The following is a 27,544-nucleotide window of genomic DNA, read 5'->3' as shown; positions in this document are numbered from 1 at the left end:
TCGCCACAGTCACGTGCCAGGGGCGCCGGGAGGGAAGCCGCGTGGCTGAGGCAGCGGTAACGACGGCAAGCCGTAAGGTCGGTTGACTTCCGGTTCCGGTGTAACGTTCGGGCTCCGTCTCAGGGGCTGAAGTTTGTGAGGTGAGTAGCGGGCTCAGGCCCAGTGGAGCTGGCCATGGGGGCTGGGGGTTCAGCTTCCCAGCACTGGCCGCACTCAGAGCAGAGTTGGAGGTGGCGATTCGTTAGGCGCATGGGCCCAACGGAAAGTGGCCAAGGAGAGGTCTCTTGGGGGAGTGGGGTGGCGGGGATTGTAGGGAGGAAAAGGGCGGGGGCGGGAAGAGGAAAAGAAGCTCGGGCTGAGGTGAGCTGCACCGGGACAGTCGGGGGTGGGGGGCATGGGCGGCTGGGAGGGAGTTAGGTCAAGGGGGAAAGAAGATCGTGTTTGGGGAAGCTTTCCGAGAGGATGAACGTAAATAACTCTGGACTGGAAACCTCCACCCTTCGTGTTCGTCGGGGGTCATTCGGCCTTCCTGGAGGAGGTGGGGGTGATCATCTTTGCTCTAACATATTGTCATCTGCCCAGTGACAGTGTCAAGTTGTAATCCCCAAAGCTGATTTGTGTACCACCCACACCCATTGTTTTGTTTTCATATCCTATGAACTAGCATGTGGTGGTGAGGGATTCGTTTACGAGCGCTCGGCGTCATATCTAAACTATCTTCCAGTCCTTTAAACGCTATGGATGTGATGATGGCGATGTTTCCTTTTTTAAATTTTAATTGTATTTACAAAAGAACGCTCTCTATTTAACTTGATCCTCACAACAATCCTCTGAGGATAGGCGAACCAGTTCGTCTTAATCTCTGTTTTAGAAGTGGGATACTCAAAGCCAGAGGAATTAAGTTGCCCATTCCCTACCCTTGACAGCAATAGCAGGCTCCCTCTCAGTACCATATTATTCCCACTCTTGTTTCCTTAATTCGGGTCAAGTAGGAGTTTGGGAAAACAGTCATTTTCAAGCTGTGATTCCTTAAGAAGATTGAGGGTCAGGCTCCTCTGCTATGTAGTGGATAGGTGAATAGAAGTGTTGATGAGTTTTCTTTCAGCAAGACATATGCTAGATACTTAGGTTCAGAATATCCTGTGTGTGGTCTTTCTCCTTAGTTTCATTTCTTCCTCTCTGGCCCCTCTGTTCTGGTTTGTCCCAAATTCAGAATCATAGTTTGGTGGCAGTACAGTGTGTGAACTTGTACAGGCCTCCCCTGTTCTGAAATGAAGATATTAATTAGTCTGTTTCTCAGAGGGAAAAGATGTCTTAGGATATCCTAAAGAAGATTGCTTACTTTTAAATGAAGCTGGACTTACAAATTGAACAGAAACTCTGGTGTCTGTGTTTAGTTTTGAAAAGGCCAAATCAACGAGCAGTTACTTTCTCCCATGGCCTGAGCACTGTACCAGATGGTATAGGGAGAATACATAACAAAGTAGCTTATGTCATTGAATAGCTTCTGATTTAGCTAGACAAGTAAATGTGAATATAAATGACAGCCCTGTTTAGTAGAATGTTCAGTGTCTATTGTTTAGAAGAATCCTCAGTGGCTTCTTTTTGCTCTGCTGAACTCAGATTAGAAGTAAAGGACCATCAGTCAGGGGAGAGGGATGGGTATGCATCCCCAGTTCCATGATTCTTGTCTGCCAAAGTTATGTTCCCTTCAAGTACCCCCATCAGAATGGTTTTTCATGTAAATTTGTATTATGAGAGGGTTCATCATATAGTTGTTTTGGTTTTTTTGCTTTTTTGGAGGGAAGTTGGGGTTAAGTGACTTGCCCAAGGTCACATGGCTGGTAAGTGTTAAGTGTCTGAGGCCGGATTTGAGCTTAGGTCCTCCTGACTCCAGGGCCAGTGCTCTATTCACTGCACCACCTAGCCACCCCCTGTCGTCATATAGTTTTTAAAAGAAATTGAGGTGTGGTGGCTTGAAGATAAATATCTGTAAAGGAATGTTCTTAGAAGTTGTGAACCTTAATATAAAATTGGTGTTTGATCCTACCATAAGTACTTCATGACCAGCCTTGTATTATGATCTACAGAACAGGATTCTGCCAGAGTAAGGTTAGGGGAGGCCAAGCCTGAAGCCAGAAGATGACTTCTGAAAGATTTCTGTTATATTTCCATATTATGTAATCTGTCAGGCTCTGTAGATCTCAGAGTATCAGGAAGGAAGCACCACAATACAGTACTCGACTCCATTCCCCCAGGGTTAGTGTAAGAGATTTTTAGAACCTCTTTTAGATTTTTTTTACAGAGTTTGTTACCTGGGGGAGGAATTTATCCATAACTATAGTAAAGTAACTTGCTCAGGGGTGTACGAGGTAGCCAGGGGAGAAGACATTTCTAATAAAGTAAATATTACCTTGTATTATTTTCAGTCTCATGCTCTTTCCAATCACTTTCTCCTGATTCACTCATAGGTGCTGTGTTGAGTATCCAAGGTCATCTCACTGTCCATTGTCCCTTCTTCCGAAGAATGGCCCTATCCAAGAGGGAGCTGGATGAACTGAAGCCATGGATCGAGAAGACAGTGAAGAGGGTGTTGGGTTTTTCAGAGCCCACAGTAGTCACAGCAGCATTAAATTGTGTAGGAAAGGGCATGGATAAGAAGAAAGCAGCTGGTATGTATTTTTCTGGGTCTCTGGATATGTCTCTCAGCCTGACACTAAGGACTGAAATATTTGAAGCATTCTTATTAGGGTTAAAATGATGTTGGAACTTCGAAGGGAGAAGGCTCTGTTTTCCTTGGGGGGGGTATTAGTCAGTCTTAATAATTTGCTTTTGGATTATCTACTTAGTGTCTTTTGAATCCCAGGCTGGCTTTCTGCATATGTCAAGATTGCCTCAGTCATATGGGCTTATGATGTATTTTATGTACAAAAAAAATATTTATGTAGAGATAACTCTTGCTTTATGTAAATTTACATTACACAAATTCGACTTTTTGTAAAGAATTCTGAAAGAAATCCCCATTCCAAAAAAGCCATCTATGTTAACTTTACAATACTGCAGTTGCTTTCTTTTCCATTCCTGCCCTTCGGCTTGGTGCTTCATTCCTCTCCCCTCCCCCTGCCCCAAATTTTTTTTTAAACCCTCCAAGTGAAGGCAGGAAAACAGAGGTATGGAGAGACAGCCTTGCCACCAAATCCAAGGCTTGGCTTAAGACCTCTGGAACCAAGAGAGAAGACCTTTGCCTCACTCTGCTCTCCTGTCCAGCCCTGTGTATCTGTCTTCCATTTGTCTGTCCAGGCCTGTGTGTGTATCACCCATCCTCCCCTGTCTTTGTCCATGTCTGGCCCCTCCCTCTACAGGTGCCTGGCACAGTATTTGCCTTCCTTCCCCACATCCATGGGTAAATTCTCATTAGGTAAAAATTGCTCTATGTAGAGGTCTATGGAATGGTCTACTTACATAAAGCAGTAGTGTGTGTGTTTACATATGTAGAGAAATCTTTTAATAACCTTAAATATAATTAGAAAAGTAAGTCAGCTATAATTAAAGATAGCATATTAAATATTCCAAAATAGGCATAAATTTTGTCTCACCTTGTACCCCTTGTCCCGTCTATATCAGTAATTTTTGACAATGTAGAAAATCTTTTAACACAGTAGAGGAAACAAAGTAACTTTCAATAAAAATGTATCTTAAATAGCCAAGTTGAAACCAAACCTTACAGAGTTACTTGAGTGAAATTAAAAAGTTGGGAGAATTGGATTTTGCTAATGAAGTGTCTACCTTACCATCATTTCAGTGTTTCCCCCTGGAGGGAGATTTTGTGTCTTTTCATGAGATTGGGTTATTGGAGCGATTCTTAAAACACTTTAGTATTAGTGTCTTATTCTGTCTTGCCTTTTCTTTTAAAGAATCATGATTGAATTCTATTTCCTAGTAACCGCGGGCTCTTTTTGTTTTGATGCTGTTCATCTCAAATCTTTCTCTGGGTGTTTTCTCTCTGTGATATTCAGAAAGTGACTACCAGGTTTAAAGGGATTTGAAGCTAAAGAAGAGTGATAACAACACTAAGTTCTGGAGAAGTATTTGTGGCCCTTAAGTTTTCTAGTAACGTTTCCAGATTTATGTTAGTCATATTTTAAGTTTGTTATTTATTGTTTTTATGATGCTAACACACATTCCTTGTAGCACATGTGTTTTGTAGTTTAAATTGTCTGTATAGGCCCTTGGGAGTAATAGAAAGGGTTAAATTTAGTGAAACCCTTACAGTGGAGAGTTACTTTGCTCAAGCCACATATCCTTATCTTAATGTAGTATGGAATTCTCTCTTAAAAATAGGCCAGACAAATTCCCATGATTCTTGACCATGAGGTAGTTTTTATCTGGAAATCAGGCTATTGCTGCTTTCCACCCCATGAAAACCTACATTTCTGCCTCACAAACCATAGGTAAAATGTCTCTATAAAACATTGTGCTTAATTGAATCCCACAGAAAAAGTCAAGAACATTCTTTTGGGTGGAGAAGAATAGTTTTTTTAAACACTCATTTGATCTAGGTTCTTTGTATTTTTAGTACTAGTTTCACTTCAGTTAGTAGATATTTTGGAAAGCCTTTTGTATATGCAGAACTGTTTTACACTCTCAGACCTTTCTACTTTTACATATTTCTTCACCAGATCACTTGAAGCCTTTTCTTGATGATTCTACCCTTCGATTTGTCGACAAACTGTTTGAGGCAGTGGAGGAGGGCCGTAGTTCCAGACATTCCAAGTCTAGCAGTGACAGGAGTAGAAAACGAGAGTTGAAGGTAGGTTCTGGTTGACTGATTAAATGACGTGTGAATATTCTCAGTGGTAACACTAGTAGCTAAACTTGTCTGTGATCACACACATAGACACAGTAGAATTCCTTACATTCAAGAGAAAGCCCTAGGCTGTAGAACAGACAGTGAGTTTGTTTTTATACCACCTTTGATTCTGATTCTTTAGTTTATGGTGGTGAAACATGGAAGCAAAACATGAGGCAAACACTCCAGAAAACCAGTAATTTTACCATTTACATGTATAATTGTGCAGCGAGACAAAGAATTATTGGTGCCCATCTCTTTGTATTTTCCTCTTACCACCTCTAATAAATAATAGCTTCTTCCTAGGATTTTATGATTTTGGTTTTTCCCTATTTAGGTCCTAACCTGTTGCCTTTGAGTCTAGGTCCATTGCTTCCCTGAGATGTAGCTATTATTATTAGTAGTTTACAAGAAATTCCTAGTGGAACTTGTGGTTGGTGTTCCTGAAAAATAACTATTGAATATGCATTGAGCATACATAGATTTGAATAGAACATAACTACCAAAGATGCTCTCTTCGGGGAGTTCATAGCTAAGGGACACCAGTTTCATGGGCAATCTGTAGTTTTCTGCTCCGGTACTTTTTAATTTGGTTTCCTTGTAGGTCATAATCCCTTTCTTTTCATCAGTAGTAGTCTGCTGGTCTGTCTTGGCTTGAAGTCCTTTCCTTCCTGCTTTTTATTTATTTCTGTAACTCCCATCACAGAATCTCCTGCTTCCCCATCCTTCCAAGATATTTTAATATTTTGCTATTGTGGCCATGCTACCAGTGTTACCAGATTTTAGAGAAGGGTAAGGAATTTTCTCCCAGCCCCACAGAAGCCAGAACAGAGAGAAACCTAGACCAGAGAGAAATAGTCAGTGAATACCACATACTTTTTATATATAGGGCTCTAAAGAAACATAAGGAGTATTGAGAAAATTTAGAAAAATCATAGTTTAATGAGGAGATAGACCATAGATGTGAGATGCCAAGAGAGATATAAAATATTTAGCTGTTTTAAAGTACAGTGGAACCCCTTTATAATGTTGGTATTGGGAGATAGGACTGATACCCACCTTATGGGCTAACTATCAAACTTTTAATTTTATTATGGGGACTTGGCAGAATCTGTATAATAGCAGTTTACATTATGTTGGGGCTCTACTGTATGTTTATAAATGCTGAAGGTATGCTAGAGTGAATGAAGTGATCAGAGTTGGGTGGTATTAGTCAAGAAGTCTTCCTGGAGGAGATGTTTTAGCATCTTTATGCTTAGGAAGCCTTGGGACAGAGGTCCCACTTTTGGTCCCCTTAGGTCCCTATTCCCACACACTATATATATTATGGGAGAGTCCTTTCTCTTGAACTGTAGGAATTCCAGGAAGCGCCCGCCCCTGACTGAGGATATGTCCTTGCAAAACACGAGCCCTCCTAGTGAAGAGGGGATGTCACCCAAAGCCTTCCACCGGTGTGTACATTTGCTTTTTCCCATTGCCCCTTCCACTTGGCCATTGTTGGCCATGTTAAACTCACCTTGCAAAGTAGACAACCAAGTGTCTTTTGTGTACTGGGCCTTGAACTAAATGCTGTGGGGGAATACTGAGGAAGAAAAGAGTCCTTGCCCTTGAAGAACTTAGATCTAGTTGGGGAGCCAGAACACATACACATGATAAAGAACACATACCAAGCAGAATGTTAGCAAATGCAACTTAATATAGCCTGAACATTAGATATACATACTTGAGGGTACAAAACAGAAGTATAATCAGAGTGGGGTGAGGTTATTGATCAGAGAAGGCTTCCTAAAGGAGGTGAGTTTTGAATAGAATTTTAGGATGGTTGGATCTGAGTTGGTGGAGAAGAAGAGAGGGAGAACATGTGAGCAATGATATTAAAAAAAACAGAGATGGAAATTTGCTTGGACGGAAAAAAGGATCTGTATAGGAGAATAATAAAGGTGGTAAGATGGAGGCAATGGTTGATAGAGGGCCTTCAGGGCCGGGCTTACCCCTGGGTTTTATCAAGTAGCTATTTGCAAGACTTTGTTATAACACCTAGGGCAGAGCCACAAAATATTAATTGGGTTGGGAGGATGATGGCATTTCTTCACTAAGAACAGAAACAAATCCACCTCTTGTTTTGGGTTCTCTCAGGAGGTGTTTGGTGATGACTCAGAGATATCTAAGGAGTCATCAGGTGTGAAGAAGAGGAGAATACCAAGGTTTGAGGAGGTAGAGGAGGAACCAGAGGTAATTCCTGGACCACCATCTGAGAGCCCAGGAATGCTGACCAAATTACAGGTTAGTAACAGACTGGAGAGGTAAGTAGTTTGTGAATTGAGGATTGAGAGAACGTGGATCCAAATCTAACCTGGCCTTGAATTGAAACTTTGTTTAGTGATGCTTCCCGCTGCGTTTCAATATTCTTTATGTAGTGAAGCACTATAATCAAGTAGCCAAAAAATACCTAGTACTTGTGGTGCTGGATGATGTGGGAAAGGAGGTAACAAAACCTCAAGTCATGGTTTTAGAACAGGAAATAATATGCTTTAAGCTCTCGCTGATAAACATTTTATTATTTTAAAATGAAATTGAGCTTTTAACATTTAAAGCATTTTAAAGGCTTAAAAGAAATTGCCCGCAGAATTACCTTTATGAAAAATGTTAATATAAAAGCAGGAGTTGTCTTTCATTCCTGAAACTTGAGTGTTCCAAGCTGCTTTTGGACAAGATGATGTCTTCAAAGGTGGAGTAAAGGGAGGGGTGGGGATCTCTGAAGATAAGGAAGAAAGATGTATTCTTGTTCACAGGCCCCAGAAGGAGGCACATTTACCAGGTCTTAACAGTGTGTACAAAAAAAGCCCATCCACATCTTTGCCTTCACCAAATTTTCCACATAATAGCTTGAGATTATCAGGGTTTAGCTAGATATTTGAAGTTCCTTATGACTGAATCTTCTGGAGATGATGGGAAGGAAGATGGTATTAACCACTACACATTGTCTGCAGATCAAACAAATGATGGAGGCGGCCACAAGGCAAATTGAGGAAAGGAAAAAACAACTGAGCTTCATTAGTCCTCCTACCCCTCAGGTATAGTATTCAATCCATGAAAAAGACAGCCAAATCCTACATTCTGACAATTTCCAACAAACATCTGTTAAATGCTTATTCTTTGCATAGAAGTAATAAGTATCAAATAAGGCATAGTTTCTGTTCTTATGAAGCTTTTAGTCTAGTAAAAGTTAGAAAAATAACCTAAAAAATAATACATAGTGTGTGAAAGAGCTAGAACTCACTTAGTACTTTTTAAGGTCTTTGGAAAGCAGGATTTTAGTGACAAGGAATATTGGGAAAGGCTTCTGGTAGAGACTTCAATAATGAGTAGGATTTCATCTGTAGAGACGAGGTGAGTTCTTTATAGTACTGTGAGCAAAGGCATGGAGATGGAATGGTACAGAATGTATAAGGATATGGTAACTACCCTTGTTTGGCTGGATTATACTGCCATGAATGGGATGGTGTATGGAGAAAGCTACAAAAGGTAGAGCATTGCTAGATTGTTCATTACATTGAATGCCAACCTAAGAAGTTCTAACTTTAATTTTAATTGTCAGTAGGCCACCATTGAAGGGTTTTGACCACTTATGGGTATAAATGAGGTTAATCTGGTAGTGTGAAGGATGTCTTGGTGGGAGGAGAATGTTGATAAGGCAAGATGAATTAGATAACTGCAACAGTGTCACTTGGGTGCACATCCAGGAATGGTTGCATTTTGGGGACCCAAAACATCAAAAATCCCATCTGAAATTCATTGAGACTCTATTCTCTTCCCTTTTAACTTTATCTTTTTCTCTCTACGTCTCATAGCCAAAGACTCCTTCCTCCTCTCAACCAGAACGGCTGCCAATTGGCAATACTATTCAGCCTTCTCAGGCTGCCACCTTTATGAATGATGCCATCGAAAAGGCAAGGAAAGCAGCTGAACTACAAGCTCGGATCCAGGCTCAGCTGGCACTAAAACCAGGGCTTATTGGCAATGCCAACATGGTTGGATTGGCCAATCTTCATGCTATGGGCATTGCTCCCCCGTGAGTACTCACTTTCCTTCCCTTTGGTATTTTTGAAGGTACAGTTGAGAAAAGCCTTTGGCATTCCTTGACATTATTTCTTCAAAATAACCTGTTGTTTTTCAAACACTGTTCAAAGATCCATGAAAGTGATGAATAAATATTTATTGAACTTGTCTTGAATCCCTAATGGGGCAAGAATTATTCGTATTTTACAGATGTGATAACTGAAATTATGTTCACCCAGAAGGTTTTCAAATCAAATGAGAAATCATGGCTTCTTGCCCAGGGCTCATTCCATGAGACTAATCTATTTTAAATCAGACCAGTGTTCTAAGCCATCTGAAAAGCTGCTTGTTCTAAACCCTCTTAATAGCTAGAATGGGTCTAGATCAATGTTAGGAATCAATATTCACCTCCTGGTTTGATCCTAGTTAAATGGGAGAGATGAGCCTTAGGAAATTAAGTTTATAAGACAGTTATAATTCTATATAAGCAGTTTTATAATTTATAAATCCTTTTGTTATTATAATTTAAGTTATATCCCATATTGGATTACTCAGTTTGATGAGTACTTTATAATTGATATATTTCTTATTACTTTTTGAAGATAGTATGAAACACTTAGAATTTCTTAATTAGATCTTCCTTAGGGTTCCAGATAAAATTGTAAATTAGGCTTTTTTTCCCATTTCCTCCATCTCCCCCAGGAAGGTGGAGCTGAAAGACCAGACAAAGCCTACACCTCTAATCCTGGATGAACAAGGCCGAACAGTAGATGCTACAGGCAAAGAGATTGAGTTGACACACCGAATGCCAACACTAAAGGCCAACATTCGGGCTGTGAAGCGGGAGCAATTCAAGCAACAGCTCAAGGAAAAGCCATCAGAGGACATGGAATCCAACACATTTTTTGATCCCCGAGTCTCAATTGCCCCTTCCCAGCGCCAAAGACGTACCTTTAAATTCCATGACAAGGGCAAATTTGAAAAGATTGCCCAGAGATTACGGACAAAGGTAACTGGTGCCAAAACTTGAAAAAATTCAGGAAGCTAGCAGAAAGGAAATTAGATAGAAGGTTTATAATATAGTTGCTACTATTTTTTTGTGCGTTGTGGGACAGGAACCATATATTTTGTAGATTTGTTTTGTGTTGGATTCAGTTTAATTAAATTTCCATTAGGCTGACATTAAATTGAGTTTGCACTCTCTGAGAACACACCACCTGATAGATTAAGATGCAAGGTTACAGCTCAAATGGGAGAAGCTAACCTAAAATTAAAATTTGCTTCAGATAGTCTTCATCATATGGATAATTGAACTGACTGTAAGTTGCAAAAGTTCTTTTTGCCCCTTTCTGTCCTTAGTGAATTTTCATGGGAATTTTTGGCTAAATGTGATTACTCTAATTCAACAAGAATTTATTAGGACAGGTGGCGCAGTGAATAGAACACCAGTCCTGAAGTCAGGAGGACCTGAGTTCTAATGTGGCCTTAGACACTTGACACACTTACTAGCCGTATGACTTCGGGCAAGTCACTTAACCCCAATTGCCCTTCAAAAAGCAAAAAAAAAAAAAAGAATTTATTAGGAGCTGAGCATTGTGTTTGGCACTGAAAACACAAGTAAAACTTCCTATCCTGAAAGAGCTTACATTCTGTTGGGGAAGGGAGAGGACAAGCTATGCAAATATAAATAAATATGAAATATATAAACAGCAATTTCCAGGGGTTCAACACTGGTTCAAGTTAATATCGAGGGTAGTTTGTTAATAATAGATTCCAGAAGGTACACTGGAAGGATTAAGAGTTGGGTTAGAGATAGGGGAAGAGGTATGGGGCTGATATAAATGACTGTGAGGAAGAGCAGGGCGTAAGTGATAGGAAAAGGAGCTTCGGGGATTTTACAGCTCTTGATTCTGAATGGAGCCTTAGATCAGAAAATTGTCATACCCTTCACAGCAAAAGTAATACTGATTTGGTTTTCAGTTGCTAAGAAAGAGGTGGAATGGTGGGGGAAGGGGGGGAGAGGAGGAGGGAGGGAGCAGGTATTGAAGTATATATGTACAATGGCCAAAGAGAGGAGATGTACACTTCCCAGTCGTCCTGACTAGTCAAGGCTGGGGTCAGTGGAGTCTTAGAATCAAGCTGGTTAGAAAAAGGTGTGAAACATGCCTGAGATACTCAATCTGAGCCAGGTCAGCCCTATCCTGTACCTACTCCTTTGCTGAGAAGATTATCTTCCCCAGGTTGGGACTCTGTTATATATATACATAAATGCTAAAGTGAACGAAATGATCAGAGTTTAGTGGGATTAGTAGAGAAGTCTTCCTGAAGGAGGTGATTTATCAGCTTTACATTTATATAATTCTGGAATACCCAAGCTCTCCCCTGCTCTCTCTATTACATGCATCCTTCCTCCTGAACTGTTGGAATGTTAATAGAGGCTGTGGAAAAATCATTGGATTTGTTGTCAGGCCATGGGTTCAAAGCCTGCTTTCATCTTTGGGCCTCAGTTTCCTTATCTATAAAATGAGAAGGTTGTATTATTTTTTAAGTCTAGTCCTAAATCTGTGATTCTGTAACAGCAAGCACCCCAGGGTGGCTGCCAACACAGGTTCTTGGATCTGCTTTGCTAAAGGAAAGCAACTCAAAATGGGTTAACAAGCTTACTTTAATCAGTCAAATATGTATTGTTTACCTAGTTCAGGAGAAAAAGGTCAGCACCCCGAACTTCAGAGTATACAGACAGAATTATCAAGACAGAAACAGATCAAGCAGACAGATTTCCAAACTGTCCAACCATTACATCCATACCAAATCAACATCTGGGTTTTTCAAAGCTGAGGGGGGACTCTCAACAATGGCTTTCCAGAATCTCATCTGATCAAATCACAGAACACTTCTCAAAGTGAGCCCTACACATCAGGGCTTCTCCTGGCTCAGAGAATGTAGCAACCTTATTGACTCACTGCCCAATCAAAAAGTATTTACTGAAAAACAAGCCTCCCACCCCAGGCTCCAGGTGCACTTTAGCCTAGGGGCAGGGAAGATCTTTAAATTTGCATTTCCATTACAGATTCCCACACCACTGCCTTAGGGGCCAGGAAAGAGAGAGTACCTGAGCAGCTTTCTCCTGAACCTAAGGAATTCAAGCAGGCTTGAGCTGTGTGTGTGTGTCTGTTTTAGAGGTACTTCCACACATAAGTCTTTCCCAGTGTCTTTAGGTGTTCAATTCCCAAACAACTTCAGCATCAGGATTTTTCAAGGTCCTACAAACAGTGGACAAATGTACATTGTGCAATGCCAAGTGTACATCCAGCGGCCATTTTCCACACTGACACTACCAAGCCTGTAGCACCCTTTTTAAAAATAAGAATGCCTGAGAAGACTGCATTTTGTTCATCTTCAGTGAAATGCATTGCTTCAGGGTCAATTTCCCACTGTCTCCCAAGCTTTATGTACAGTGCTTTACATACTGCTTCATCAAGTTAGATGCCAGGTACATTAGAATAACATTGTACTGTGGAAGCACAGTAGTACAGTGGTATCTAGAGCATTCAGCTACTTCTGGTGCATGTGGTTTAGAGGTGATCTTTGAAGTAACCAAGTCCTGGGGTGGGCTTCTGGTCTTCTTCTGGTGAACCTTTTTCCTTGAATCTATGAAATGTACTAAAGTGGTCAAATGGTAGTAAATAGACAACCCAAAAAGTGGAATGTTTTTTATTTTTATTTTTTTTTTGCCTTTTCTAGGGAAATTGGGGTTAAGTAACGTTAGCCAAAGGTTACTTGGCTAGTTTTTTTGTGTGGGTGTTAAGTGTCTGAGGCCAGAACTGAACTCAGGTCCTCCTGACTCCAGGGCCAGCGCTTTACTCACTGCGCCACCTAGCCACCCCATTTTTAAAGGCAGGCTTCTTTCACCTCCCAAATTGCTGTGACTCCAACTTCCCCTTGCATTTGTGTTTTGTGATTCTCAGGCTCAGCTAGAGAAGCTGCAGGCGGAGATCTCACAGGCAGCCCGAAAAACTGGCATCCATACTTCAACCAAGCTGGCACTCATTGCCCCTAAAAAAGAACTAAAAGAAGGAGAGATTCCTGATATTGAGTGGTGGGACTCCTATATTATTCCCAATGGTTTTGACCCGTGAGTTTACTATCTAACTAAACTCTTGATATAATCTAAATGGGGGAGATGAGACATGTGAGAAAAAATTGAAACCATACATTTTAAGATGATAAGTAAGCATGTATATATAAATTCATTTGTATTACAGCAGCCAACCTTCATTTTGGCTTTGGGGGAATAATAAGTTTAGGTAATCTGAAGCTGTAGATAATTAAAAAGAATTTGTTTTTCAATCTGGTTTACCTTTCTAATTATGTTCTAATATACTAATAGTAAAATCAATTGGTATTTCTCAAATACAATTCATTAATTACACAGTGCACCTAGATATGTAGTAGTCAGATTTTGATTAAAAATTAGCTGTTAGCAGTCTATAGGGAGGATGGTGTGATCCACATATTATATAATGAATACATACGTGCTAAAGAGGTGCTGAAGTGAGTGTAGGGAATGTCTTTGGGAGTCCCACTTCTTTGAAATCATATCCACTCACATATCCTTGTTTTCTTCTTCTTTCCCTAATTCTAGTACAGGGGAAGCTCCCAAGAAAGAGGACTATTTTGGGATCACAAACCTTGTAGAGCATCCAGCCCAGCTAAACCCTCCAGGTAAAGTGTGGATCATTTACCCAGTCAGCAGCAGGATTGTTTCTTTTCTCTTATCCCTGATTTAATCATAATCTGACTACAAAGAAAGAGAAAATCATTGGTACCATAGTCATTGCTTCCCTAACTTATCCCTTTGCATTCAATCTTTCTAGCTTTGCTTTAGATGAAATTGTTAGTGCTGGTTCCAGATCTCTGAATGTTAGCTGTAGTGGCTTATTGTGGTGGGGACTTACTGTCTGTATTTAAAGGCTTTCACTGGTGAAAAGTTCATTTGATGAACCTATCTTTGCACTTAAAACACCCATTATGTCTTTATTAGCAAGCTGAACTTTCCTAGATTTGTGAGTCCAGCTCCTGTCCTGCACAGATCTCTATTAGGTTTCTGTACTTTTCTTTCCTCTTTTTTGTTTTGTATTATCAATCTGAGAAATCATAGAGTACTTTAGGTGTCTTAAAGATCATCAAGTGTGGCCCTCCATTTTACAGATTAGGAAACTCAGGTCCAGAAAGCATATGATTGTGTGGTAGAAACTAGTACACTGGACTTTGCAGGCCTGAGTCCTATCCTTTGTCATTTAGTGAGTCCACTAAAGTCCAGTTTCTTGTTTCGTTCAATCTAGTTTTTCTCAGTTACTTTTAACATGAGTCATCCAGACTTTAAAAGCAGATTTTTAATTTTTGTTTTTGTAAGGGAGAATAAGAAGCATGCAGGTGCCCAACACTGTACTACTCCCCCTTCTTTCTTTTTTCTGTCCTAAAAGGAGTTGAAGAGTTTCTTTCAATCCCTATAACTGTCCTGCTTCAGTCAACATCCTCTAGCTGAGATACATTCCATCCCTTACATAGGCTTTACTTGTGCTTCAGATTAATACTGGTTCCTCTAATATACCTTCCCCTTTATGCTTCTCTCACAGTGGACAGTGACACGCCAGTGACGTTGGGCGTGTACCTCACCAAAAAGGAACAGAAAAAACTTAGGAGGCAGACACGGAGGGAAGCTCAGAAGGAGCTACAAGAGAAAGTCAGGCTGGGTTTGATGCCTCCTCCTGAACCCAAAGGTGAGGACTCCTAGAGTAAGGGAGAGAAGGATGACAGTATGAACCCTTTTATCTTGTTAATTTTCAGTATTTCTTTTTACTTGCTTTGACTTTTACTAGAGGACTACTGTGTATGTACAGAAGGTCATATTATGCAAGCCTGTATTCACTTTTTTCCTTTTCCCTTCTCTTCTAAGTTTCTATAATATGGGTGAATTTATTTATTTTCCAGATACTTAGAAATCTTTGTTAAGAGTTATTTGAGAATGCTATATATTGTATTGAGCTTTAGAAATTCATTAAGAAGATCTTTGTGGGTGTTGTCAGGATAGGAGGGCACTCTGTAGGGAAAGACAAAGACAGAGACATTCTCTTTGATATCAGGTATTTTTTTGGATTAGCTCAAGATTCAATACACACAGAGAAAAGTCTTCATCACATGGAACAAAGTAACAAGTTAGGTGCATTGTGATTTCTTAGTGTTAAATTTGCTACATAAACTGAGGAAATGTCCTTGCCATGCATTTATCAGGGAATACTTTCCCAAGGGTTTTAAATAGCATAGGTTAGAGGAAGAGGGGTAGAAAAGGCTGTTTCAGCTGAGAGAATGACTTGTAGTCAACACTGTTTTTGTCTCCAATGCAGTAAGAATTTCCAATCTGATGAGAGTATTAGGCACAGAAGCTGTTCAAGACCCCACAAAAGTGGAAGCCCACGTCAGAGCCCAGATGGCAAAAAGACAGAAGTAAGTGCCCCAGAAAAAGGTGGGAGCCTAGAACAGGTTCTTTCAGGCTCTGGGATGGGAGGTTTGATTCTGGCCTCCCTCGGGGGACTGGTATACAGAGGAGGGGAGAGTCCTCTGTTGCTCTCTCTTTCCCTCAGCCCTGCCTCTGGTCTTCAATGCCTTTCTTACTTGTGGATGTCCTTCCTGTCACGACAGAGCGCATGAAGAGGCCAATGCTGCCCGAAAACTAACAGCAGAACAGAGAAAGGTCAAGAAAATTAAAAAGCTAAAAGAAGACATTTCACAGGGGGTACACATATCTGTATATAGGTAGGTGTCTTTGTTGGGCCAGTGTGGCCCACATAAATATCAAACTAGTATGACAAACCAGTGCTTGGGGCGGTTGGTACACTCCACAAAACTTTCCTTACACCAACCCCAGCGGTAAAAACACCACTAAACCAGTTGGTAAAACCCAACCAAATAAAGTTAGGGGCTGAAGGGCTTTAATAAGAGTGGGATCTGACTTGGGAAGTAAAATTGCTGTTGTGATTTTAAATTCTTCTTCCAGAGTTGTAAGTCTTTTTTCTTTGACTTTGGGTCAGTGAATCAGTACTGATCTGCTATGCTGAATGAACAAACCTCTTCAAACCAAATTATAAACTGGGACTGCTTGTCCTTTTTAGAACTTAACATTTCTGGTTTCACTTCACCTGCACCAACTCTCCAGAAAGTACCAGTAGCCCTCCCTCCCTCGCCTCCAGATGGATTTTTGTCATGTCCTACCATTCAGCTATTGCAGTTACACTCTCCTACTTCAAAATGAATTTATTTCTGACTCACCAAGAAGTATTTATGGAGTACCTTCTGTTTCTGAGGACTGTTAAATGAGGTGGGGGGATAGAAATGTAAAACAGTTGAAATATTTTTTTAGAGTCCATTGATTGTGCCATTTAAACAGTCAGCAGCTTTCCATTTACAAAGACAAAAAAAGCTTGTTGTTTTGCTTTTGAGAAACAAATTTGGAAAAATATGTATTTGGACATGTAGGTTTATTTTTCCACTCCATTTAATCAGCTGCTAACACTTAAGTTAAAATACATAACCACACTTTCCCTGTCTCCAGAGTACGAAATTTGAGCAACCCAGCCAAGAAGTTCAAGATTGAGGCCAATGCTGGGCAGCTGTACCTTTCAGGGGTGGTGGTGCTTCACAAGGATGTCAACGTTGTGGTGGTAGAAGGGGGTGAGTTTGGCTTAAGGGGAAAGATCAAAGGAGTATACCCAGAATACTGAAACCTAGAATGGGGATGGGGTGGAGAAGTATTTTAGAGGCACATCTGGGAGTAAAACCATCCAATCCTATCTCTTAGTATCTTGGGAGAAGACCCAAAGCTTAAGAGTAGTACCTACAGGGGTTGTATCAATCATGACATTAAAAATTCTGGACATCATATGGGCACAGAGGGTCTTTCTGTTACCACTTTCCTAGTCCAAGCCTGGAGGGGAAAGAGGGGGAAAAAAATTCTGTCTCCTTTCTTTCTAGGCCCTAAGGCACAGAAAAAATTCAAGCGTCTAATGCTGCACCGGATAAAGTGGGATGAACAGACATCTAACACGAAGGGAGATGGTGAATGGGGGCTAGAGGGGTAAATGGAGGGGTGGGAATTGGGAGGGTATGGGGCTGAGTATTACATCTCACTTCTTTACCTGTATTCTCCTAATACTAGGTGGAATATTAATTTGGGAAAAGAGTTGCTGCTAGTGTTATAATCATTCATATGACATTTATTTTTCTTCACATATGTAATTAACTTAATTATCTGCCTGCTCTTCAAGGATCTTCCACCACTTGATTCTTACGTTGCAGCTGCCAGGGCACTCTGCTTTGGCCATACATGGATATTATTTACCATTATACACGATTTTCTGGCCAATGTTCATGGGCCTGTGCGTGTGCCTTGTAATTCTTTGCCTTTCCACAGCATCCTATCTTTTTTCCATCCAGCCCAAAAACTTGCAATACAAACAAAGCAATACACTTGATTTATTAACTGCCTATATTTTAATAGCTCTTTTACTTGGCACTCTTAAAAGGATTAAAATATGGGGCAGCTAGGTGACACAGTGAATTATCGGCCCAGGGGTCAGGAGGACCTGAGTTCAAATACAGCCTCAGACACTTAACACTTATTAGCCGTGTGACCTTGGGCAAGTCACTTAACCCCAGTTGCCCTGCCTTCCCCCCTCCAAAAAGCCAAAAAAAATTCTGTTTGCATATAATTTGTTTAATGTTGCATTTTAAAATGTTCTTAATTTTTTTTTCCATATGGTAGAATTCTATTAGACTACAATTTTCCTAAGAGTAGAAGATATCTTCTGTATCTTAGAGGAAGTATGGTATGGTTGAAAGAGTGCTAGATTTGGAAGTGAGATGAACCTGGATTCAAATTCTCTCTCAGACACCAGCTGTTTGATAATTGAGCAAGGCACTAATCATCCTGAGCCTCAGTTTCCTCCCTTGTAAAGTGGGAATAACACTTAAGCTTGTTATAAAGATCAAATGAGGTAATGTGTCTAAAGTACTTTGTAAATCTTAAAGTTCTATATGTATTCAACTATTTTTATTTTTTGTGCCAAGTACAAGATTCCCTTTATTTGACTTGTTAAAATCCCTACTTGTTTGGAGCTTTCGATTCAATTTATGAACAGTACTATATATAACTTACATGGTGACATTTGATGATAATAACAATAGCTAGCATTTATATAGTGCTTTAAGATCTGCAAAGCACTTTACAAATATATCATTTTATCCTCACAAACCTGGGAGGTAGGTGCTGTTTTTATCCTCATCTTAACAGATAAGGAAACTGACATAGAGGAGGATTAAGCAACTTGTCCAGTGTCACATAACTAGTTAGTATCTAGGCTGGTTTTGAATTCCTGTCTTCATGACTTGAGGTTTGGTGCTTCATCACACTGCCACATACAGGAGAAGAAGAAGCATTTAAATAGGAACATCATGAATATTCTTAAAAAGTGATGTGAAGCTGTAGAGGGTTTTTCAATGGCAGTTTGTAAAACTACATCTGGGTCTGTTTAACCACACTTAGCCATGTTGTCTCTTCTAGATGACGATGAATCTGATGAGGAGGCTGTGAAAAAAACCAACAAGTGCGCGTTGGTCTGGGAGGTAGGTGGTCCTTCCAGTGGCTTTTTCTGAAATACCAAAGGAGAAGAGATTTGTGTCAGAAATCAAGAATTACAGTCAGTTCTAAAATATGCTAATTGAGGGAACATTGAGGTCATCAATCTTCTTTGATACTTCAGTGAATCTCTGGTTTTGTTGATGGGGATATTATACCATATCCTTTTGGAAACCCTTCCAGGGAAGGGCCAGGCTGAATAGTGGAATGTCCACATGGTTCCATAGCTCCTCTAGATTTCTGTAGGCATCAGTAGGGCACAGCAGCCATCCATTCATTATCTCTAGCTCTCACTGCAGGGTGAACCCAGTGGCATTGCCCATAATGTATTTAAGATAACATTTTACAGCATTTTTCCTGGGGAGTTCTTAATTGATTATATTATAATTTGCTTAGATACACTTACTCTCTGTTTCCATTGGGCGAATCTGAAATTTTTATTCTTAAGATACTGTGGTCCATATTTTGCAGTTATTATAGCTTTGGCAGAAGAGTGTTGGTGTTAAAAGATGGGTCTTTGTTTCAGAGATTGGATTTGGGTCTTTAAAAAAGCACTATTCAATTTCCCAAAGACAAAACTAAGTAGCTGATTAGATCTGGTTGGGGATGAGAGGAGAGTAAAGTGTTGAGGTCGTGACTGAGGTTGCAAATCTGGGTGTCATGGAAAAATATCCTTGACAGAAATAGAAAAATTAGGAGGACGGTTGAGTTTTGAAGGAAAAGATACTGAATATGAGAAATCAAGTAAATAGTTGATAGTGCAAGTTGAAATTCAGGAAAGAGATGAGAGCTGGATATGTAGGTATGAGAGTCATCTGTACTAATATAATATGGAAGCCGATAAGATCATGAGAGCTCTGGACAGTTTTGGCATATACTCATACTTGGTGGGTAGAAGGTGATTAGCAATATAGAAAAAAACGGAGAAGAGAGGATATAGGAGGGAAGGGATGGTTACCATTATAGTGTGGTCAAAGAAGTTATAAAGACAAAGTCTTGGATTTAATTGTTAAGCATTGTTGGTAACCTTGAAGACAATAGGGTTGAAAGTTAGACTAGGGTACAGGAATAGTTCACATTTTATTTTGAGATGTAGCTCTTTTTGTCAGCATTGTACGTTAAGCTATTAAAATGAATTCTCTGAATACATACCAGACAGGCTCTCCAAAAAGATGTATCCCATACATGTTAGTCTTATCCAAGATCCCTTGATATATGCAACAACAGAGATATCTTTGTTGAAAGATTTTCTTCTTTTCACTTGAATCACTTGTGTTAACAGGTAAATATGTTCCCCAAAGTTATTATCTTCTGTCATGGAGAATGTCCAAAGACTAAAGGGAAGAGAGATCTCCTAGAGATGATAAAGGCTTTCATTTACTTTTTTTGCAAGACATTTTTCTGATTGCATTAAGGCCCAGAACATTTCAGAACATCCTAATAATCTACACAGTAGGAACCAAATGAATGAAGAATGCTTAATATCTAGAGTACATGAAATGGCAGCTGATTCAACAAACCATCGAGCTGATTCATTGTTAGATATGTGTTGGACAGATTGTATAGATGGATAGTGAGCTGGGTCTAGAATTAAATAAGAGAAGAGAGAAGGCTGAGTTATATTTAGGAAATTCCCAGTGCTTTCAACAATCTCAAGCTATATTCTGAAACAAAAAACATTTTAAATGCCAATATAGCATTTTTAATGTTTATATAGCATTTTAAAGTGCTTTACGTGTTCTCATTTGTCATAATGGCTACAGCCCATGGAATACCAACAGTCTTTAGTTGGCAAAGTTGTGAGTCACATAAAAGGCAACAGAAGGAAGAATCTTGAAATAAATAGGCTACAAATTTTGCCAATGATCAGCTGCATATAAAATGCAGCAAAAAAGATACTGATGAAAATACACTGAACCAGAAGATGAAGTAGGCTTGTTACCTAACAAGAGAAGGGCTAACAGGTGAACAGCCTGATTGGGCAACCTCAGACTAAAGTTAAAAATTTTAAGGAAACTTAACCCCTTGGGTGGATCTCTATACCCCCCAGCACCCCACTTTGGAGGGTTTATGGAAGGAAGGACAAAAGTAACTCAGGAAGAGACTGATATGCAGGGGTTTTAGCTTGTACTGTTGGAAGGGTTACCCACATCAATGGGATCACAGATCCCTTGAGAGATTAAAATATGTAGGAACAAGAAGATAGGATAAGTATGTTCAGTAGGAAAATCCAAACAAGGATTGTTTTGTATTCTGTCCTCAATGAGATGATTAAAAGTTGACTATACTTCACTCACAGAGGTAAGAGACATGGGACAGAAGAAGGGGAAGTGAGGTCTTTGGGGTTATTTACTTTTCTGGTATCTCCTATCAGATATGTATGAAGAACTGAAGTCTTTGACATCTTTTTTTTTTTTTACTGCTCTGTTGCTTCCTGCCTCTTTCCCAGGGTACAGCCAAAGATCGGAGCTTTGGAGAAATGAAATTCAAACAGTGCCCCACAGAGAATATGGCCAGGGAGCATTTCAAAAAGCATGGGGCTGAACATTACTGGGACCTTGCACTGAGTGAGTCCGTGTTGGAGTCTACCGACTGAGACAACTACAGTCCCCACCCATTCCTCTCCACTGCCTTTGTCCCTCCAGCTTCCCTTTACTCCTCCACCCCAACCTCTGTGTGTCTGTGTGTGTGTGCATACGAGTGTGCACATGTGTGAAAGAGATCTCCAAAAACTACCAGGCAGAGCTGTGGGACTGAGGGAGAACTGCTGCTCTGTTCCCAGTCAGTCTGGTGCTGCCTTCCTTTCCCTTTCTGTGCATATGATTAAAGAATTATTTTTAAACCTGGTATGGCATTTTTCACACATAGGTGTTTGAGGGTACTTTTTTATTCCAGTCTTTTGACAGATACAATAGGGACATTTTTATGATTGAAGCAGCAAAGACTAGTATTTTTTGGAGCAGAGTGGGGTAGTGAGTGAGGGAAGGAGAGATATTCCTGATAGGATCTCATTTGCTCAGTAGTATCTACATAGCAAGTAGGTATTTGATACTCCTATCCAGGAAACTTCCAAGTCCCTTCCTGGTGGAGAGGAGAGATTGGCAGTGGGATATAGAGAAGCAGTCAAAAAGGATGGAGTAGGTAGGTAAATGAAGCAGGAAGATTTGGAGACTTAGCAAAGCTTCTTTTACAAAGTAAAAATTCTCTTCCCCTTCCCCTCAGAAACTACTGGAATCCTACTTTGAGATATTTGATATCTCTAGGATAGCTTGAGGAGATATTAATGTCTGGTTACCCTAACATCCTCTCAAGTCATTCTAGAAATAATCTAAGGTCTGAGATTCTTTCATATTATATCTATACCCTCCATTTATGCTGCATAAATTACATAAGGCAAATGGAAAGAGTTCTTTATTTGGATTTAGAAACTTGAGTTTAAATCCTAGCTCTTTTTACTTGCTATGTGATCTTGGCAATTTACTTAAATTCTCTCGGCCTCCATTTCCTCATTTGTATAATGCAGGGGATTCAACATCTCAAGCTCCTTCTAGCTCAGGGGTACTAATGGAACACTGTTGGGGAGTGGAGGTAGAAAAAGGATGCTTACCTTTGGTGTTCCCCTAAAAGGGTCTTAAAAGTAATAATGCTAACCAAGTTGTGGTGTCATTTAACTTGTGCATATTTTGAACTTACAAAAGGTTCTCAGTCATCAGGGAAAATAAAGTTTTCCTAACACATAACCTCTCTCTTTCCCTACCCCTAAGTTCTTCCAGGTACAAAAAGCACTGTGTACCCAATTGTCCCTTATGTCCTGGAGCAAGAGCTTACCAGCCTTTTTGTTACAAGACATATTTATAAGTTTCTAAATGGACCGGGGTGTTTTTTTTTTTTTTTTAAAGCAATGTGGTACAGTGGGCACTTGAAGACAGAAGACCTGGGTTCAGGGCCCTGGATCCACCACATTGTTAGCTGTGATATTGGGCAAGCTCTAACTAATCTGAGTCCTCATTTGTAAAAATGGAGAAAATACTTGTATTACCCACTTCACAGGGTTGTTGTGAGGAAAGCATTTTGTAAACGTTTAAACGTTATATAAATGTGAGCTGCTATTACTACTACCTACCTCACAAGGTTGTTGTGAGGATCACTTTGTAACTGTAAATCACTGCAAAATATATAAATGTGAGTTGTTATTGTAAATGGAGAAGGAAATAGGCCTTCCACAATAATATAGGTAATTAATGGGATGTTTTAAGTCCTGGGATGGGAGAGAAAGGGAGGAGGGAGGAAGACAACACAAGTAGGTAAAAACATTGACAATACTTGGTAAGTGTATTAGAGATAGTATGAATGATAAGTAATGTACAAGGGGTCGGGGCATTGGCAACTATGGGGGAGGGCAGTAGGGAAAGCATTGTGGGAAAGACCGCATTTTAGTTGGTTTTCAAGGGAAGAATGAATCAGATGCAGGGAGACAATCCAGGCATAAAGAACAGTCTAGACAAAGGCATGGAGAGTTTAAGAATGCAAGAGAGTTTTGAGGGGAAGGGAGCGGAGAAGTAGAGAAAAAAATAGTAAAATAGTTGGTCTATTACATAGTACTGCTAGATCAAAGGGTATGCACAGTTTAGCAATTAGGGAGGGATAGTTCCAAATTGCTTTCCACAATGGTTGGGCCAAATCACAGCTTTTAACAACTGTGTTAATTGTGCCCATTTTGCAACAATTCCAAAATTTGTCATTTTCCATTTTTCTCATCTTTGCCAGTCTGATGGTTATAAAATAGAACTTCAGTTTTGCTTTAATTTGCACTAATTTAATTAGGGATTTGGATTTTTTTTTTCATATTTTGTTGATAATTTGAATATCAAACTGAAAACTTGGGGTAGGGATGGTACCTGCCATAGAATTCAATTTGCCAATGCAAAAACCTTCATAACTTAAAATTTTAGAAGTTTGCTTAGGGCAATGAAAGGTTGAATAAATTGTCCAGGGTCAAACACATCAGAAATCAGACTTAAAACCATGTTTTCCTGGCTTTGAATTAGGCCCTGTACTCCTCTCCATAACTAATATAAATTACAGGAATAATAATGGGAAAGGAGGGTGTTAAGTGGAAGCAAGACCTGATTGTGAAAATTCATTTCTCCGTCTCTGCCATTTTTAGAACTAAAAAGCTTGAACTACATGACCTCTGAAGTCCCCATTAGCTATAGAGCTAAGGATTCTGTTAGTTGGTAGTGTGTCTGGTACAAAAGTAATAAGAGTAGGAAAGAATAGAGAATGGTGTCAGATGCAGATCAGAAATCTAGATTCCTTTTAAAAGGCCATTGGATTTGGCTCTAAGATGTCTGGGAGGGCAATTTCATGAGTGATGTGGCTAGATTACAAGAGGTTGGAAAATAAGCTCCCAGGACAGAGGAGAGTCGTTGGTCACATATACATTCTGTAATAAAGGGGAGGGTGGGAGAGCAAGAAGTTAAGATGAAGGGAAGGTTTTGGTTCTTCCTGGGTATGCTTTTGGGTAAATGGGAAGGAGAAACAGAAAGATTAAAGATGTATGAGAATGGGGCAAGAATGGAAGAAAAACACAGAAATGGGATCGAAGACGAAGGTTAGACTTTAGCTTTAACAACAGTTATCACTAAGGTGACCAGAGGTGAGTGGGTGATGCTGCTGAAAGGTTTTGAAGAACTTAAGTTCGCTTCTGATGGCATCAAATCTTGCCTTCATTTGTTTTAAGTGGGGAAGTGAGTTTGGAGCACTGAAGCTAGAAAAGGGTCCAAAGAATCTAGTTAAGCATCACAAGTTTATAGGGGGCGTGATCCGCTAGAATCAAAAATGTGATCTGTGTGTGTGGCTTGTAAACCGTCCAATTCCCGCGGCAGCATCTGAGGAGTGAGCACAGCTAGCATGCCGAAAGACCACAAAACACCCTTCTGAATCATTCACCTCCGCCCGGGCAGGTGCTAATCCACACGACACAGCCACTCCATTGAGTCTAGGCTCTGGCCAAGGCGCAGCACCTGCCTCCGCTTACACGGAGGGCGCTCGGGGCGGTTGGGCTACCTGACCCAGAGTCTCCGCTGCTTCTTGGGTTTGGCGAGGACAAGGGCACAATTACACCTTCCAAGGCCTCCGAATCTTAAAGTTCGGGTGAAGTGGGATGTGTTTGCTACTACCCTTTACGGATACCCCCTACGTGATCTGAACGGTCATGTGGCCCAGAATGGTTTCTCCCGAGGTGGAGTTGCAGAGAGAGAAGCGAGAAAAACCGTTCCCTCCAGGAGTCTGCGCAGTGCATGTCTTACTGTACTTGGCGCATGCGCGTGTTCTGAGGCGCTGCAAGATGGCTGCCGGCCGCTTCGTCCCGATTCGGTGCCCCGGAGAGTTAGCGGAAGCGAGGGCTGCAGTCGCCCGGGAATAACAGTAGCTGCTTCGCAGTGGGAATTCCCTGGCCCTTTTCCGTGAGCAGAACGACATCAAGAGAGACTTTGAGGCCCTGAGATCCGGAGGGATAGGGCAAAGCGGGCCCCTCCCCCAAACCTCCCCACAGATCGGCCAACTCTCTTTCTCCCCCCTCCCTTTTTTCCCAGCGCTCAACACGCGAGTCTGTGGCACAGGCGCAGAAGGAGTCGGAGGGGGGCCCATTGCTCTCGCGCGTGTGCGGGCTTCAGCGCGCGCTTTCCGTCTTTCTCTCTTGATTGGTCAAAGTGCATCGCCTCCACTCCTCCCCTTCCCTCTAGATTGAAGAGGAAAGGGAGGCGGGGCTGGATAGCGCATGCGCGGTAATCTTGCTGTCGCTGTTGCTGTTGCGTTGCAAAAAAAATTTCTGGCTGGGTAGTCCTGTGGCTCTCGTACGAGGGCTGCAAGGGGTTTGAGAAAGTGTGGCGGAGGGAAGGGGGTGGGGGTGAGGAGTCGGGTAGTCTTAGGTGCCCGACACAAACTCCCATCCCCCGTCCCACGGGATACTCTGGTTCTTGTTGGGAAAGGGGCTATGAGTGCAAGGTGCCAGTCAGGCCCGTGCTGGAAGCCGAGTCCTGTGCTCTAAAAGCCTCGCTTCTCGGGCCAGACGTTTAGAAGGGCATTGCTCTAGGCCCGGTACGCCCCTGCCGACTGAGCGAGCCTCCTCTGGCCCCGGACTGGTTTAAACACTACACCATCTTCCAAAGTGACCAAAGTGCAAGACTTGCAGCCGCCTCGGCCGCCCCCCTGAGCGCCGCGGGGCCGCCTCCGGCGCCGGCCCTCCCGGTCCTCCGCCCCCTCCGCCAGCCCAGCCGAGCGCGTGCACCCGCTTTCTCTTTCCCTCGCAGCCCCCAGCTTGCACGCACCCGCAGTGATTGTTTTGCCCGCTCCCGCCGCCGCCGCAGGAGGAGCAGCAGCGCTTGTGCAAGGGGGAAAGATGGCGGCCGGCGGCGGCGGCGGAGGCGGCGGCAGCAAGGCCTCCTCGTCGGCGGGGGCCCTGGAATCTTCGCTGGATCGCAAATTCCAGTCGGTGACCAACACGATGGAATCCATCCAGGGCCTGTCGTCATGGTGCATCGAGAACAAGAAGCACCACAGCACCATCGTCTACCACTGGATGAAGTGGCTCCGCAGATGTGAGTGGCCCGGCGCCGGCTCGGGGCGACGGGAGGGCAGGGAGGGCCCGGCCGGGGCGGGAGGACGTGGAAGGAGGCGCCGCTAGGGCCGGCTCCAGGCGTTCTGCCCAGCCCCGAGCAATGGGCGCCGGCGGTGTCCGGGTCCCGTGGGGCCGGCCGTGGAGTGGGTGACCTTGGGCCCCGGGGCCCGGATCGACACCGATTCCAGGGACTCCCGCCGCGGAGCGGCGCTTCCCGAGCTGGCCGCAGCCCGAGCTGCGTGCGGGACGCCAACGGCTTCGTGCCCGTCTGTTTTGCTGGGCCTTAGCGTGCCCGATTACGATCTCGGGTGTCCCGACGGGCCGGGCCGCCCCCCCCCCCCCCCCCGCCTCCCCCGGGAACGGCCCAACTTCTTTGTGTTCCGCCAACTTCGCCCCTGGGGGGCTGGATGGGGAGCGGGGAGAGGGGGACCCTCGGGAATGGGGGAGGGGAGGGAAGGGGGGAGAGAGAGTTCCCGAGCCCTGGCCTCAGACATCAACTCGGTTACTTTACTCTGGATGGTACTTGGAAATCTAAACTTTGCATCACCCAAGATGCCTTATTCAGGCTCATTCCTACAGCTTTTAGTTTTTATGAGAATATTTAAGCCCACTTCCTGTGCATAGATGGAGGTGAACAAATACAGAAAACAAACATTTTTGAAATTTGTCCAAGGGTGGCATCCTGTCACCTTTTCTTTGAATTTTCTGTGCAATGGAATTCATATTACTGCTTGAAATGGAGTTTCAAAACTGTCAATAAGTGGTGTGTTTGCAAGAAAGGCATAATCTTACAGGAAGGGAGAGTATGATTGATGCCAGCTCTGTGAGAGAAGATAATCTAAGCTCCGTCTGTAAATGTCCTTTTGGAATTTCATGCTCCTTGTTGCATTATTTCTAGGACTTGTCCTCTTTGCTGATTATAGTTGAATTAAGCACACTAAGTGTGGTGTGGTTTGGTTTTGATACTTATTTCGGTTAATGTAGTCCATAAGTATAAAGGATGCACACTTAGTTCACTGTGGAATAGTGCCTTGGGTAGTCTTTAATTTGGGCAACAAAATGATGACGGATATCTTGAAACTCACTTTTAAGTTTTTCAGTTATTTTTTATTCTTACTCTGGTTGCACCAAGTCCTTCAGTGGAGAGGTGAAACATAACAGAATTAGGGACTGAAAACTTTATGCCCCTTTGTTTGCCGGTTTGTTGTTGGGAGCAGTGTTTCCAGGTTACCTTGGTAATCACAAAGTACAGGATTGCTGGGGTAGTCATATGTATGCTCAGATAGATTTTAAAAGTTATTCCCTTTCTGGGTAGTAAAAA

General features: G+C 41.8%; 2 protein-coding genes and 1 long non-coding RNA gene across 12 annotated transcripts in view; 2 read left to right on the top strand and 1 right to left on the bottom strand.

The window, feature by feature from the left end:
• Positions 1–22,802, top strand: PRPF3 (pre-mRNA processing factor 3). Of its 4 annotated transcripts, none has more exons than XM_069090098.1 (16): positions 1–140; positions 2,472–2,672; positions 4,680–4,810; positions 6,986–7,132; positions 7,840–7,923; positions 8,701–8,921; positions 9,611–9,917; positions 12,877–13,043; positions 13,554–13,633; positions 14,548–14,691; positions 15,316–15,415; positions 15,611–15,724; positions 16,521–16,639; positions 16,940–17,023; positions 18,528–18,589; positions 21,052–22,802. In XM_069090098.1, the coding sequence occupies exons 2-16, from the start codon at positions 2,528–2,530 to the stop codon at positions 21,196–21,198; spliced, it is 2,052 nt and encodes a 683-aa protein (XP_068946199.1). In that variant the 5' UTR covers positions 1–140; positions 2,472–2,527; the 3' UTR covers positions 21,199–22,802. The 4 variants fall into 4 exon arrangements, with proteins under 4 accessions (XP_068946199.1, XP_068946201.1, XP_068946200.1 ...); XM_069090099.1 differs by lacking the exon at positions 1–140 and adding an exon at positions 151–279; XM_069090100.1 differs by lacking the exon at positions 21,052–22,802 and having other exon boundaries at positions 16,940–17,042.
• Positions 17,661–25,398, bottom strand: LOC138162709 (uncharacterized). The gene is made up of 3 exons (XR_011168696.1): positions 24,555–25,398; positions 19,755–19,956; positions 17,661–18,615 (listed from the first exon to the last, which is right to left on the bottom strand). It is a non-coding gene; the product is annotated as an uncharacterized lncRNA (long non-coding RNA).
• A 17-nt stretch (positions 25,399–25,415) lies between these two features.
• RPRD2 (regulation of nuclear pre-mRNA domain containing 2) overlaps positions 25,416–27,544 on the top strand; it is a 112,885-nt gene continuing 110,756 nt past the window's right edge. For all 7 annotated transcript variants that reach the window (XM_069090089.1, XM_069090090.1, XM_069090086.1 and 4 more), the window contains exon 1: positions 25,416–26,203. In XM_069090089.1, coding sequence (XP_068946190.1) covers positions 26,005–26,203 — 199 coding nt within the window. In that variant the 5' untranslated portion in view covers positions 25,416–26,004. The remainder of the gene's footprint in view (positions 26,204–27,544) is intronic.

Source organism: Petaurus breviceps, unplaced genomic scaffold (assembly GCF_028583685.1).
Source record: "Petaurus breviceps papuanus isolate PSGF00001 unplaced genomic scaffold, PetGlider_PUasm1.0 186, whole genome shotgun sequence".
In the NCBI taxonomy this organism is placed as follows: Eukaryota; Metazoa; Chordata; class Mammalia; order Diprotodontia; family Petauridae; genus Petaurus; species Petaurus breviceps.
This window is presented reverse-complemented; position numbering and strand designations above follow the sequence as displayed.

What these genes read in the sequence shown, in the direction of transcription:
- PRPF3 (XM_069090098.1), top strand. Translation starts at nt 2,528, where the DNA reads ATGGCCCTATCCAAGAGGGAGCTGGATGAACTGAAGCCATGGATCGAG. An exon ending in GCTATGGGCATTGCTCCCCC is followed by an intron (nt 8,922 to 9,610) that starts GTGAGTACTCAC and finishes CATCTCCCCCAG; the next exon opens with GAAGGTGGAGCTGAAAGACC. An exon ending in CGTTGTGGTGGTAGAAGGGG is followed by an intron (nt 16,640 to 16,939) that starts GTGAGTTTGGCT and finishes CTTTCTTTCTAG; the next exon opens with GCCCTAAGGCACAGAAAAAA.